General features: G+C 38.6%; 1 protein-coding gene across 1 annotated transcript; it reads right to left on the bottom strand.

Annotated features, from left to right (window-relative positions):
- Positions 1-214: 214 nt before the first annotated feature.
- On the bottom strand, positions 215-9,235 carry LOC148046767 (vomeronasal type-2 receptor 26-like). Its single transcript, XM_087714939.1, has 6 exons — positions 8,945-9,235; positions 6,429-7,292; positions 4,948-5,175; positions 4,246-4,372; positions 1,798-2,684; positions 215-271 (listed from the first exon to the last, which is right to left on the bottom strand). The coding sequence occupies exons 1-6, from the start codon at positions 9,233-9,235 to the stop codon at positions 215-217; spliced, it is 2,454 nt and encodes an 817-aa protein (XP_087571065.1).
- Positions 9,236-15,818: the final 6,583 nt, after the last annotated feature.

Below are 15,818 nucleotides of genomic sequence, written 5' to 3' on the forward strand. Positions count from 1 at the left end.
AGGCATTTAGAGTTGTTAACCTAATTTTGCGACGCTTCTTCTCTGGTAACATTGTATTGCTAAATAGGGCATACAAAACCTTTTCCAGACCAATTCTCAAATACAGCTCGTCTGCCTGGAATCCACACTGTACATCAGACATTAATATGATCGAGAGGGTCCACAGGTATTTCACGAGAAGAGTCCTCCATTCCCCTGCTCACAATAGAATCCCTCATGCCACCAGGCTTGAAATTTTGGGCTTGGACAACCTAGAACTACACCGCCTACGGTCTGGCCTAAGCATAATACACAAAATTGTCTGCTACAGTGTCCTAACTGTTAATGACTACTTCAACATCAACCTCAATAATATATGGGCAAACAATAGATACAAACTCAAGGTAAACCACTCCAAACTAGATTGTAGAAACTACGACTTCATCAACAGAGTGGTGAATGCCTGAAATGCTCCATTGTTACATTCTCAAACCCCCACAGCTTCAACCTCAAACTTTCTACCATGGACCTCACCCCATTCCTAAGAGGTTCCTAAAAGGGGCGTGCATAAGCGCACCATTGTGCCTACTGTCTCTGTCCTACTGTCCCCATTTATTTGTATTCATTTCCTTTGTTCATGTCCGTGTGTATACTTATACCTGTTATCTTGTACATGTTTGACAAACTAACTAACTAAATAAAAATAAATAAATACTGAAGTGTGTTCCACAAATACCTGCCTTTGAAGATTATTTGGAAGCTTCAGCTTATGTACAATGTAGTGGTATGTGCAACTATGCACGTCCCTAGAATTGCACTCATGACACTTCTGCTCTGTCAACTCTGTTGCCTCTTGGGCTTATTCACAGTGCTGGTTTTAACCCTTAAAAACCTTCATGGCATCAGCCTTCGTTATTTATGGGCCTGCCTCCATCCAATCACATCTGCTTTCTCCATCATATCTGGAATAACAGTTATGTTATCAGTTCCATCTTCCAGGGAGCTATATTTGTGTGCCGTGGCAGCCATCTAATGGAACATTCCCCCACCAAAGGGAAGCTAGCTCTATCCTTGTTGATTTTTCAGAAGTCCCTCAAAACTTGGCCCCAAGGTATCAGTGAGGTCCTGAGGTGGTTTTGTTGTTCTTGACATCCTGACTTTACTGCACTCACTTAGTCTTTAATCATAATTTTCTAATTTTTTTCTGAATAATTATAATGTTTTAACTTTTATTTTTATTTTTTATTATGGGGGGATTATGATGGCTCAGTGGTTAAAGATGCTGAACTTTCCAGCTGACAATCCAGATTTGAAGCCTGAGCATCCCACAATGGGGTGAGCTCCTGTCCTTGCCCCACCTCCTGCCCACCTAGGAATTCAAAAGCATGCAAATGTGAGTAGATTAATTTGTGCCACTTTCATGGAAAGAAAACAGTGTTCCATTCACCTTTGGGATATAGCCACGCTATCCACATGACCATGGAATATGTCTTCAGCCAAGAAATGGAGATCAGCACTGTGTCCTAGAGTCGGACATGACCAGACAGGGAAAACTTTACCTTTACGTTTAACTTTTATTATATACCACTCAAAGTCACTGTTTTGTGAGATGAGTACCTATATAAATGTGATGAGTAAATTCAATACATTTGTTCTTCAAGTCATGTCTGTACTGTTCTGTACATTAGGAAACATAATTTGCCGCATAATCTTCAAAGTTTGATTAAACTAAAATGATTCTGCATGTATTACTTGGATATTCATATTATTCATTTAAAGGTTATTAGTAAATGATATTTACATGAATTAATTTCTTATTATTAATTGCTCTCTGTGGTTCAATTCTGGCCTCAGCACAATGATGAAGCACTTTGGGAAGAAGATACATCCCAATAAGGCAGCACTGGAGGACAAGATGGAGAAGATCTCCACAGCCACCATGGCTTTCCCTCTAGTGCTCTGGTAGGTTGCCACAAAGGACACCCACACACTGCAAAAAGCCAACATACTGAAAGTAATAAATTTGGCTTCATTAAAGCTGTCAGGTAAATTACGGGCAAGGAATGCCACAACAAAGCTGGCAGTAGCCAAGAAGCCTAAATAGCCCAGAACACAATAAAACATGACAATGAAACCTTCATTGCATTGCAAAATCATGGTTTCCATAACAGAATGCATGTCTAACTCAGGGAATGGAGGAAAGTTTGTCAACCATGTAATACAGATGTTGGCTTGGAAAAGAGAGCAGGAAAGAACAATAAAAAGGGCCAATCTTTTTCCTATCCATTTCCTCATCTTGGAGCCTGGCTTAGTGGCCATGAAAGCCATAACCACAGTGAGGGTTTTGGCCAAAATACAAGAAACAGCCACTGAAAAGACAATGACAAAGGTTGGTTGCCGAAGACAACAGGTGATTTTCCCTGGTTGACCAAGAAATAGCAAGGATGAAAGAAAGCAGAGCATAAGTGCCACGAGGAGAACATAAGTGAGGTCCCGATTGTTGGCTTTAACTATGGGAGTATCTTTGTACTTCATAAAAGTTCCGAGAATCCAGGCTGTTATTGCAGCAAAAGCAACAGCAACTGATGCCAAAGAAATCCCTAAGGTTTCTTCAAAGGAGAGGAAACTGGTTGTTTTGTTCAGGCATCTATCTTGCTCCTTGCTTGGATACTGATTTTTAGGACATTTGAAACAATCTTCCATCTCTAGAGTAAAAGTAAAAAAAAAGTCAGATTTCTTGATTATTATTTGTCAGAGTTTGGTGCATAAATTCAAATCCAGAAGCACACACAGATAACTGATGCAGCAGGATTCATTAACTTCTTTATATACGTAAGAATAGATGAATAAATGTACGATACCAAAAGATGGTTTTTCCAAGTAAACACAAGGCAGGAGAGTTACAGGCAAACAAAAGCAGTTAGATTTTGGAGAGCAATAATCAGTGCTCTCCAAGAAGAAATTAGTTACCCAATTCAGCCATTCCACTGTATCGAGATGCTGTACTACCAGCCCCCTCTACCACAAAGATCCCGCAAGAGAAGAGCAGTCTGGACAACTTTGGGATCTGGCAGGGTGAGAGCTATGAACCATAAACACAAAACTTTTGCTGTGTCCCAGCATAACAGATATAGTGCCCTTGCTGACCTTAATGGGGACACTAAAATGACAAGTCAAGATAATTGTGATAATGATGACTCAAATAAGCAGGGGGTTGTGGTCCAAAATGAAGAACATACTTTGGAAAGGCAAATATGTGAATCAAGTATCACACATCGGTCTCACAAGAAGAGCAAGTTATCCAAAAAGAGATGTCACCTTCTGGTTGGTGATTCAATTGTAAGGGATGTAAATTTAGGAAAGGATATGGAGGTTTTGAAAGAGGTCAGGTGTCTGCCAGGTGCTACTGCCAGCAGAGACAAGAGGCATATTCTTAAGATAGTCAAGAATGCAAGTAAGGACTGTGATGTTGATGCCATTATACATCTTGGTCCCCAAAAGATGTACTTTTTATGCAGAATGATTTCCAGAGCTTGGGGTATGAACTTTGTAGTATAGGTTGTAGGCTTATCTTCTCACAGGTTATACCAGTATATAAGGAACAAAAAGGGAAGGGCCAGGTTGTAGTAGAGTTTAATGTGTGACTAAAGGAGTGGTATAAAAGGGAAGGCTTTGGTTTTATTAGTCAGGATGCCTGCAGCTTGTCCATTTTTGTACAAAAGAAATGGTTTACACCCATCCAAGAAAGGGACTGAGTTACTTGGCACTAAATTCAAAGATTTTTTGGATAAACATTTAAACTGAACAGTGGGGACAGAAAATTAATTGATACAGAACATTTCTGTCCCCAGCAATCTAAAATTCATAGGGTTATCAGTGCATGTAACATAGATGTTAGTGCGGGTAAGATTATCAGTCCTGCTGTCAAGCAAAACCAAGCATTTAATAGTGAGTGCCATACCATGTGCACAAATCATACAAGTGGCAAGAAAATAGGGGCAGTCAGGCATAACACAGGTTACGTAGACAGTAAACACAGGGTCAATCAAAATGTACTCAAATGTCTATACACCAATGCTATACACCAATGCTATACACCAAATGTCTATATACCAAGATACGCCCACAGAATGGGTAGTAAAAAATGTTGAATCCCACCACTGGTCCACAGACTATAGGTAGAGAACCACTAGACTAGCTAAATGCCCAGCATGATGATTTATTAATTCTGATCCACCCATTTGTTTTAAACATCAATCAACTGACCCATCTTGTCTGAAATCTTTCCTTCTGGACATGGAACACAATCATAGCAGCAGAATTTTTCCCCTTCCATTCGTCTCTTCCAGTATCCTGGGTGGCAATACTCATTACAAAGAGAAATGGGAAGAGCCTGCAAATAACGTGAGCGTTGTTTATTAAGAAGAGGAAAGGCTTCGATTCTTTTATTCATTATTAAACTACACATCCCTTTAAAAAGGGATGTGATTGTATTAGTCGATGAAATCATGTTTATCTGCTTGCTCATCCACATTTAAAGAAGCTCTTGTTAAATATACACAAATTCTACATGTATAGTTTTAGATCATTTCATTTTCAAAAAAGAAAAATGTAATGTTGCACTAAGTATCAAGGGGAAATTAGGAGATTCAGACAATTCAAATGAGTATAAAGATTTATTGCAAACTTAAGCTATCTACAAGAATCAGGCCAACTAACTGTCAAGAGAAATGAGTGGGGGATAAGAAAGGCATTCATAGGGTATTGAACTCAGATCTCTTGCGTATACGCAGGGACTTGTGACTTATAAAACATTTGACTCCTCTCTTGGGCTCATCTCCTATACTAAGTCTTTATTAGATAAATCTGCTGACTGCTGATGAGATTACACTGCATAGAAAAATAGAAATGCCAGGTCTCTAATGAACCAAGTGACAACATCTTTTCAAAGTATGTGATTGATCCTACCTGGTTAAAGCTTTTGTGCCATTCAATTCGATCTTTATTAATAGTCAATTGGTCTCCTTCTGGAGCATTGGGATCTAATCTTCCAACTTTCACTTTCTTGAATGATTTGTTTGCAAAAGTGACCATGTTGACAATGTCAAATCCTCCTGTTACTTGCCTTTTGTCATTAAAAAAAATTCTCTCGTCAGCTGAGTTGTTAAAAGATAGGTCTTGAAGAAATGGATGGAGCTGTTTTAAAAATAGTAAGAAGCAGGGGATTGAAAGAAAAATGATGTGGAAACAAATGAAACAATTAATCCAAAAGATACTTTAAAAGAAAGGAAACTAGATTTTGTTTCTCCTTGAAGACATTTTGTTTCCCATCCAAGAAGCTTCTTCAGTTCTCACTGAATGGTGAAGAATGCAAGGATTGATATTCTTTGCAGTCATCTGTTCATTAGTGCTCTCTCAGAGAGTTATTGAGAGGCTCTGAAGAAGAAATGAAGAAGCTTCTTGGATGAGAAGTGAAATGCCTTCAAGAAAAATATAAAGTCCACTTGCCTTTTGAAAAAGCACCTTTGGGACAACCATGACCTGGATGACTGAAAATCTCCATTGATAATGAACTAAGGCTTCCAGATATTTAACATACTATTGTCTAAGAAAGACCAATCGGGTTAATATACAAAAAAAAAGGACAACATGCAAGATGGATTCATTTTTTGACAGGGAGGAACGAGCCTTCAAGACAGTTTTTTGGACACAATTTTCTGTCCTTTTCTTCTTAGGCCTGAAAGAAAATCATTAGCAGACCCAACTGACTTTGTGCTTAAATTGGGACTAGAATTTCTGGTTTTTAGCTTGGTGTCTTAATAAATATAGTATATTGAGTCTTTCTTTAAACATTTAAACATTTGTAAATTCCATGCACAGAACAAGTTGTAAACCTACAATGTATTATCTCTTCCTCCTCCTCCTCCTCCTCCTCCTCCTCCTCCTCCTCCTCCTCCTCTTCCTCTTCCTCATCTTCGTCTTCATCTTCGTCTTCTTCTTCTTCCACTATATCCATCATCATACGTTGACAATCATGTTGGCAATCCTAATTTTATCAACAGCCACACAGCCACACAAAAAAATGCCACTGAGTTTTGTCCAAACCGGTTCCTTAGGTTTTGAAGCCATGCTTTTCTTCTTCTGCCTGGACCTCATTTGCCTTCAATCTTTCCTTGGAGAATTAAGTGAAGCATGCCATATTTTTTCTGGGTATTGCATCACATTTAAATATTTGTAAATTCTATGCACAGAACAAGTTGTCAACCTACAATGTATTATCACTGAAGATCTGTAAAACAATCATATGTGATGCGGATGGAGGAGAAATATGGGTGCAATCCACTTGGTAGGATTTGCAGACTTAAATCATAGCACTTTGAACCAACCCAATCATGTACTACATTTTCCAAGGAAGAAAAAAAAGAAAATGTGTTACATAATGATATTACCTGCCAAGACTGGAGATCATGGAGTTGAATGATTTGAACTGGTGTTTTTTTTTGCCAATTGGATCTCCTTGATAGTAAGTCATGCAAAGAAAGCGCCACAGCATATATACCATTATAGATACTGTAACTATGACCAGTCATTTGCATCTCAAAGAGAGGTCCAGGAAGTTTGCCCAGGTTCTCCTCCCCAGTGCATTTTCCATTATCCATTGTTAGCGATCCTGAATTAGGAAAGAAACAGTCAAACGCTTGTTCCCAAAACTCTTTTATGAATCCATCTCTGTGCCTCCAAGAAGGTTTTATGGTCTGAAGAAACGTCTTGAACCCCAGAATTTCCTTTGACTGAATTGAAAAGGAAATGGCCCCATCAAACAAATGGAGATCAAAACTCTTCTGAATTCCGCTTAATATAAAATCAGTTTGGCTTGTCATAATCCATACCTTTCTAAAGGATGCATTTTCCTTATTTTGGGGGTCTCTAAAAAAGATGAGAAAGGTGAACCACACAAGAGTCAAAGTATCTCCATACATAACAAATGTACTCGTTTTACGATTGGCGAAGTGTCTGTAAATGCTAGACATGGTATCAAAAAAGTTATCCAAGTTATCCAGATGGGGTATTCCAGGGATTTGTTGTATAAAGGCTGGACAGATTCCATTCTGGGAAAATATCCCTTGCAGTTTTTGCAAAAATTGTTCACCGCTCTCATTCAGAGAAGCAAAAAGTCCAATCCACTTCCATCCAAAATATTTAAGCAATTGGATAATCCCAATGTATAGGGGACCCTCATTTGGGGCCATGAAGAAAAGTGAAGGTACCTTATTTCTAGAAAAACCTTCTGAGGGATACGATCCATATGTGAGCTAAAAGGAAGTATAAAGATTCCATATTTGAGAGGCTCTAACAAAGGGTGTCAAATTATTTTCCAAAGCATCTGAAGGCAAGACAAGAAGCAATGGATGGAAAGAGAGAAGCAACCTAGAACTTAGGAGAAATTTCCTAACAGTGAGAGCAATCAACCAATGCAATAGCTTTGCCTTCACAAGTTGTGGGCACTTTCAAAAACAGACTGGGCAACAATTTGTCTGAAATAGTATAGGATCTCTTGCTAGAAGACCTCCAAGGTCACTTCCAACTGTATTATTCTATCTTCTATGATGTGGTACAGATATGTTATTGCTATTTTTTATGGAAAAATTGTAGGAACTGGCCAGCAGAATTTAAATTTAAATACATTGTTCCTGTAGTATCAATTTCGTGGTTTATAATCATATGATTTAAGATGACTCTCACTCTGTCAAGCATCTAGGAGTTCTCATCTCAAACGATCTAAGTCCCAGAGCTCACTGTAACAGAATTGCCAGAAAGGCATTAAGAGTTGTTAACCTAATTTTGCGAAGCTTCTTCTCTGGTAACTTTGTACTGCAAACTAGGGCATACAAAACCTTTACCAGACCAATCCTCGAATACAGCTCATCAGCCTGGAACCCACACTGTATATCAGACATGAGTACAATTGAGTGGGTCCAGAGGTATTTCACGAGAAGAGTCCTCCACTCTTCTGCTCACAATAGAATTCCCTTATGCCACCAGGCTTGAAATTTTGGGCTTGGTCAACCTGGAACTGTGCTGCCTGCGGTTCGATCTAAGCATAATACACAAAATTGTCTGCTATAATATCTTGCCTTTCAATGACTTCTTCAGCTTCAACCACAATAATACACAGGCAAACAATTGATGCAAACTCAAGGTAAACCACTTGAAACTCAATTGCAGAAAATATGACTTCAACAACAGAGTGGTGAACACCTGGAATGCTGTACCCGACTCCATTGTTACAGCCTCAAACTCAAACTGTCTGCCGTGGTCTCATCCCATTATTATGAGGTCTGTAAAGGGGGCATGCATAAGCACACCAGTGTGCCTACCATCCCTGTCCTACTGTCCCCATTTATCTATATTTACCTCCTTTGTTCATGTTTACATTCATACCTCTACTTGTTATCTTGTACATATTGGACAGATTCGTAGTTAGGTAGGTAGGTAGGTAGGTAGGTAGGTAGGGGGAGGGAGGGAGGGAGGGAGGGAGGGAGGGAGAGAGAGAGAGATACTGGTAAATAGTGGATAGATTGAAGATAGCTAGATAGCTAGATAGCTAGATAGCTAGATAGCTGGATAGCGGGATAGCGGGATAGCGGGATAGAGGGATAGAGGGATAGAGGGATAGAGGGATGGATGGATGGATGGATGGATGGATGGATGGATGGATGGATGGATGGATGGATAGATAGATAGATAGATAGATAGATAGATAGATAGATAGATAACTAAACAGATAATTCCTGGAGTTCAGACCAGGTACTCAAAGATGGAAGAGATTCTACTTTTAAATTATGGGAAATAATGGATTTTCAAATTTTGGGGAGTAAATTTAGGATGAGGGATCCCTTATGTACATTGTTTGAGCTTTGATTATTTAAAAAAGGAAGAAAATTATCCCCGTATCTCAACCAACCTGGGGTATCTTGTAGAATTCGATGATGTCTGCTATATGGGATGAAGTATCAGACTCAAGTCCTCCAAGGATGGCTATGAGATTTTTAGAAGAGCCACATTTATAGTTTGGAAGGAATCTATTTGATTTGAAAAGTAAGTCCAAAGTGGTCCGATAGGTCATTCTTGCACTGTAGTAGCTGTCACAGATGTGGAAGCCAAGGGTAACATTGGGCAAGATTTGTGGGTTCTCATTGATCTCTTTTACACCAAAGACCAAAGAAAGGACATGCTGGTAGAACTTTGTGATCATGCTGCAAAGAAAGAAAAAACCTTCACTAAGAAAGTTGGTTGAAGTCTCATTTCTCCCATGTAATTTCAATTTGCTTTAGAAAACCATGTTTTGATATTTCAAAATTAAGCATCACTCTTAACAATAGTCCAAATAGTTTAATGAAAATAATCTTTTTGTTATTCATTTCATTATCTTCTGTAAATTAAATGCATACACTTGGAATAGAGTAGAGTAGAGTAGAGTAGAGTAGAGTAGAGTAGAGTAGAGTAGAGTAGAGTAGAGTAGAATAGAATAGAATAGAATAGAATAGAATAGAATAGAATAGAATAGAATAGAATAGAATAACAGAGTTGGAAAGGACCTTGGAGGTCTTCCAGTCCAACCCACTGATTAGGCAGGAAACCCTACACGACCACAGACAAATGGTTATTCTTAAGTTCTTAAAAACTTCCAGTGTTGGAATATTCACAACTTCTGGAGGGAAGTTGTTCCTCTGATTAATTGTTCTAACTGTCATGAAATTTCTCCTTAGTTCTAAGTTGCTTCTTTCATTGATTAGTTTCAACCCATTGCTTCTTGTTCTACCCTCAGGTGCTTTGGAGAAAAGCTTGACTCCCTCTTCTTTGTGGCAGCCCCTGAGATATTGGAACACTGCTATCATGTCTCCCCTAGTCAGTCAGACAATTAATCAGTGGAACAACTCGCCTCCAGAATTTGTGAATGCTCCAATGCTGGAAGTTTTTCAGAAGATGTTGGATAACCACTTGTCTGAAGTGGTATAGGGTTTCTTGCCTAAAGAAGGGGTTGGTCTAAAAGACCTCCGAGGTCCCTTCCAACTCTGTTATTCTATTATTATCATATTATGCAGTAGCACATAATATTCAAATATTTCATAATTGGCATAGTGATGACCAGCATCTGTAAAGACAATTGAAGTCTTAGGAAGGAAACATAGTTTCTAACAATGCATATCCTACCAGGGTGAAAGTCAAGAAGAGATTATTCTTGTGGGTGCTTATTTGTGGAACAAAAATAGAAAAGAAGAAACTGAAGTCTCAAAAAAATTCATTTGAAACAAATCAGGCAGAGGACTTGATTAGAGAGACAATGCACAGATACTTTACCTTATATGCATCGAGATTAGATTACCAGAGTTGGAAGGGAGCTTGTAGACCATTTAGTTTACCCCCCCCCCTCAAGCAGGAGACCCTACACAATTTCCCTAACCTGACACTATTTCTGACAAATAGCAGTCCAATCTCTCCTTGAAAGTCTTCAGTGATTAAGCTTCCACAACTTCTGAAGGCAGCGTCTGTTCCACTGATTGATTGTTCTCACTGCCAGAAGGTTTCTCCTCATTTCTAGGTTGAATCTCTCCTTGGTCAGTTGGCATCCATTATTCCTTGTCTGGCCTTTGGTGCCTTGGAAAATAGCTTGGTCCCTTCCTCTCTGTGGGAGCCCCTCAAATATTGGAACACTGCTATCATGTCTCCCTTTCTAAAGTTCTAAAACACTTCCCAAAATTAAACTCTACACAGTCAATATGTGCATTTTTAAAATTAATTTTTTTAAAAAGAATAAAAGTTCAAAATCTCACTTTGTCTGGAGTTACACATTCTAGGAAAACTTGGGAAATAATCAGGTTGTGTAAGATCTTTATTTATCTTCTTTCAGCCTCTTGTTAGTCATAGATACACAAGCTGTTATTTGTTTTCTGTTATCTGTTATTTTTGCTGTATTCAGAAGAAGAAGCAATTGACAAGAAGCAATGTAATATTGGGTTCTTGCTTACTTGGGAATGTTAAACAGCTTTTGAGATGGATATTCGTCAAACAACTGTTGGTTGAAAATGTATATGATTTGAGAAGTCATCCCACCAATGAGAATATCACCTGGCTGGTACCATTCATATGGAACCAGAAAAGGATCTGCATGACACTTTAGAGTATTCACTGGATATATGGTAGATAAAAATATGAGAAGGAACAACATAGCAGCAGCAAAGAATTCTTCTAATCCTCTGTATTAACCAAGACAGATTACTTGATTTAGCAAAGTGTTTTTCCCCAGCATGTTTCCTAAGAGAAATCTATCAAACAAAACCTTACTTTGGCAGAGATACAATTTTGAGTACTGACTGACTGACTGAGATTTCCAGAACTTGTATCTTGCAGTTTCCTGGTAAAATGAAAAACAAACATCAGAAGAAATAAACCTGAGTAGCTTGCTTGTTTCTTCCAAACACCCCCATGGAACTGGGGTTAGTTTATAACGTATTTGGAGATTTGTTCTCATCTTTAAATAAACCTCTGGGGCTTTGAGCAGGTAGTCAAATGATATTGATTTGGACAATTCCAGGGAGAATTAATTATCTATTCAATCTTTTCTCGCTGAATGTAAATTTGTCTACCTGGCAGCACATCCTCTTATCAGACAATCGAAAACTTCTTTGAATAATTAAATAAAAATAATTATTTTACTTTGTTCAGAATGCAAAGTAATTTTAGAATATAGAAAACAGAAAACAGAGTAACAGAGCTGAAAGGGACCTTGGAGTCCAATCCCCTGCTTAGGCAGGAAATCCTACACCACTACAGACAAATGATTATCCAACATCTTCTTAAAAACTTCCAGTGTTGGAGCATTCACAACTTTTGGAGGCAAATTGTTCCACTGATTAATTGTTCTAACTGTCAGGAAATTTCTCCTCAGTTCTAAGTTACTTCTCTCCTTGATTAGCTGTCAAGTTACAAGACCCTTGCACCCTAAACCTTTAGAAAAAAACTCCAGGGGTGTTCAAACTTGACAGCTTTGAGATTTGTGGACTTCAACTCCCAGAATTCCTCCTCTCGCTCTTCATCTTGATGATTTGTGGATGGGCGGGGGAGGGAGCTGGAACCAGTTCCAAACGGCACAGTAGATTTATGGAACCTCTTCTATAGAAGAGGTTAGAACTGGCAGGAACCCACCCATGATGGAAAGTGAGTAAGGAGAGATTCAACCTAAAAATAAGGAGGAACTGACAGTGAGAACAATCAACAAATGGAATATCTTGCCTTCAGAAGTTGTGGGGACTCGACTTCCTGGGGGCGTGGCCTGTTGCCGAGGAGGGCTCCACCGAGCTCCTCAGAGATCTGGTTTGTATATCTAAATAAGATCATAGATAGCACCCCTTTTTGGCTAAGAAAGGGGCAGGGAGGATAGCTCCGTAGGCTAGGGTCTATTCGTAAGCCACAGCCTTTTTTCTTTTTTTTTGGCTGTGGAAAGAGATTAGATCCAGCCGAAGCGGAGCTTCTATCTCCAGCCATTTCTTCTCAGCTGCCTTTTTTTTTTTAGCAGCCCCAGACAGGCTAGCCCCCCCCCAGGACAAAACAAAGTTTTTTCAAGCTAGAATTGATACGGGCGGGTCCCACTCCTGTGAGATTTATGCTTTCATTACTATCGTAAATACCAGCACCATTCGTCTTAGAGACTTCTTTGTCTAAATAGACCTCAAAATGGCGATTTCTCTCCGTGGATGATTGATGTACTTAGCCGGTTTTATCTTCCTGCAGACCGCTCCTTAACAAAATAAACTCTTCTTCTTTGGAAATAGAGGGGAGCGAAGCTCTGCTTACTTGTTTATTTATTATGGCACCCAAGTCAAAGAAGCGTCTTGCTACAAATGTGTCTAAAGAATTTAAAGAATCTTTACTGGAAACACAGCCTTTGTCTCCTATGCCCTCTGCTGGAGAACTTTTAACACAGGAATATCTCTTTAAAATGCTTAATGCTTTTAAGAAAGAAATTAGGGAATTTGTATTGGAATTATATGATGATTTAAAATCTAAAGTTAATCAAATGAAGGCGAATACGTTTGCAGCTGTGTCTGCCCTGTCAGATTACTCTGCTGAAATAGAGAACAAATTGGAAAGTCTGGAGAAGGCTAATTTTAATTTGACTACCAATATTCAAATTTTACAACAAAAAATTAGAGATAACGAAAAACAGCTTATGATGATAAATTTTAATAGGAAGGCATCTGCAATAAGAGTCAGAGGATTCCGTGAAAAGGAGCAAGAGAATTTGAAACAGACCTTTGCTGAAGCCTTCAGCCATGCGCTGGGAAGCCCGGGACTTAACTTTGATTGGCAGATTCGGAAAATCTATCGCCAGAACTCATTGATAGCGGAACAGCGACAGCTCCCGAGGGACATAATTATACATTTCTCTACAAAAGAATCTAGAAATGCGATTGTGCAAAAGCTTCATAATAACAGTTTCCGAGTTGACGGCCAGGACCTGATTGTTTTCAAAGATATTCCTTTTCAGATGCTGAAAGCAAGAAGGGATTACGCCTTTTTAACTAAGGAGCTTAGGAGTCAACAGATTCGATACAGATGGGAGGCCCCTGCCGGTATCACGGTTACATTTGAGAATCAAAGATTTCGTCTTAACTCTGTTTCGGAGGCTCAAGATTTCTATTGTAGGATTCTGAAGGCGGGACTTCCTGACGCGCTTGGAAGAGTGGAGAGACAAGCGGAAGGAGAAGCCAAGCGGCTGGCCATGTGGTTGCAAGATGGAGGGGGTAGCCCCTCCTCCCTCGGAGAAGCAGAAAAACGGAGATCGAGAATCTAGACATTTCAAAATGCTTGCTAAAGTTGAGGACTGAATGGGGGTTTGAGACCTCTCTCCGGTAGAAAAAGCGGACTAATTTTTATCAGAAGGGAAAGCTGGGTGAAACTACTTTGAGCTAGATTTTAAATTAACGTTAGCATAAATTTGATAGTGGTAAACATCAGACAAGCAAGGGATGAGGGTAAAATTTACGTTGTTTAAAGCTTATTAGAACAGAAAGCCAGTTGGGATTATCTTAAGATAAGTGTAAAAAGAATGCGGAATGATTTATGTTGTTTAAACTTTGTTAGAAGGGACTACTTTAAAATAGAAGGTTAACTGATTCTTGCTGAAAGTATTATTTGAACATGTGGAATGATCCATGCTATTTAACTTTTATATGAAGGGAAAGTTGGTTGAAATTGCTCTGAGTCACATTTTAAACAAATGCTAGTATAAATTTGATAGTGGTAAATATCAGACAAGTAAGGGATGAGGGTAAAATGCATGTGGAATGAACTACGTTATTTGTGGTAAACATCAGACAAGCAAGGGATGAGGGTAAAACTTATGTTGTTTAAAGCTTATTAGAACAGAAAGTCGGTTGGGATTATTTTAAGATAATGTGTAAAAAGAATGCTGAATGATTTATGTTGTTTAAACTTTGTTAGAAGGGACTACTTTAAAATAGAAGGTTAACTGACTCTTGCTGAAAGTATTATTTGAATATGTGGAATGACCCATGCTATTTAACTTTTACTTGAAGGGAAAAATATCAGACAAGTAAGGGATGAGGGTAAAATGCATGTGGAATGAATTACGTTATTTAAATCCTATTAGAAGAGGAAGTTGGTTGGAATTATCTTAAGATAGAAATTGATTTCTGTGTAAAGTAATATTTGATTTACGCTGCTTAATTTTACTAAGAAGGGGAAGCTTGGCTAGATTATTTCGAATTACTGTTTGAAAAGGGGGTAAAGAAAGATCATTCACGCTGTTTAAATTTTACTAGAAGGGAAAGTTTGATTACTTGTCTGTAAAGTTATATTTGAATATATGGCATGAACCACGTTGCTTAAATTTTATCGGAAGGGATCATGAGGTTTAGGAAGAGGAACGGGAGAACCTACAGAAGGTTGGGGTAAATAGCAAAGAAGTAAGAGACGAGAATAAAATATAGATAGAATGATTTATACTATTTAAACATAGATAAAGATGGGGGGCTGAGATCAACACAAAGAGTGGTTTCCCTTTTTTTTTCTTTTTTCTTTTTTCCCTTTTTTTTTCTTTCTCTGTTTTTTCTTTGTTTTTTTTTCTTTTGATATATTACTTTTATTTTTTAATCCATATGTACACAAGATATTTTAGACAGAAGGTAGCGCCAGGTGTGGGCCCTGGGAAGTCGGGAGGATTAGGGATGGGGATTTGTGGGGGGTGGGGTGGGGGGGTGTTAACATAGCCTTAATAAGAACAAGAATGTATTTATATACGGTGGTTCTTTTTTTTTCTTTTTTTTTTCTTTTTTTTTCCTTGGTTCATTTTACCTTTATCAGATCAAACAACACTCGAATAAAGGCATACACCAAGGAGGGAGGTAGAGGGAAGGAAGAGGGAGGAGTAAGGAAGGAGTAAGGGGAATGTAAGGAGTAAGGGGAATGTAAGGAGGGTGTCTGGGGAGTAAGGGGAGAAGGAAGGTTTGAGGGGAAAGGGAAGTAGGAGGGGAGTGTTAGAGGGAGAAAGGAAAGTTGGAGGGGGTAGATGGGGTGTATGGAGGATGGAAGGGTTAGGTGGGGTTGTGAATGATGAGTTGTGTTTCCTTTTTATTTGTTCGTTTTATTCCCTTTTTCTTTTTTTTTTCTTTTCTTATAGTGAATACCCTGTATATAAATGATTGCAAATGGAATGTGAAAATTGAATAAAATATATTTAAAAAAAAAAAAAAGAAGAAGTTGTGGGGACTCCCTGAAAAGCGTTTGGAGACTACAGCTAGTCCAGAATGCAGCTG

Source organism: Thamnophis sirtalis, unplaced genomic scaffold (assembly GCF_051295495.1).
Source record: "Thamnophis sirtalis isolate CommonGarterSnake01/CBP01778 unplaced genomic scaffold, rThaSir2_p1.2 scaffold_4, whole genome shotgun sequence".
NCBI lineage: Eukaryota > Metazoa > Chordata > Lepidosauria > Squamata > Natricidae > Thamnophis > Thamnophis sirtalis.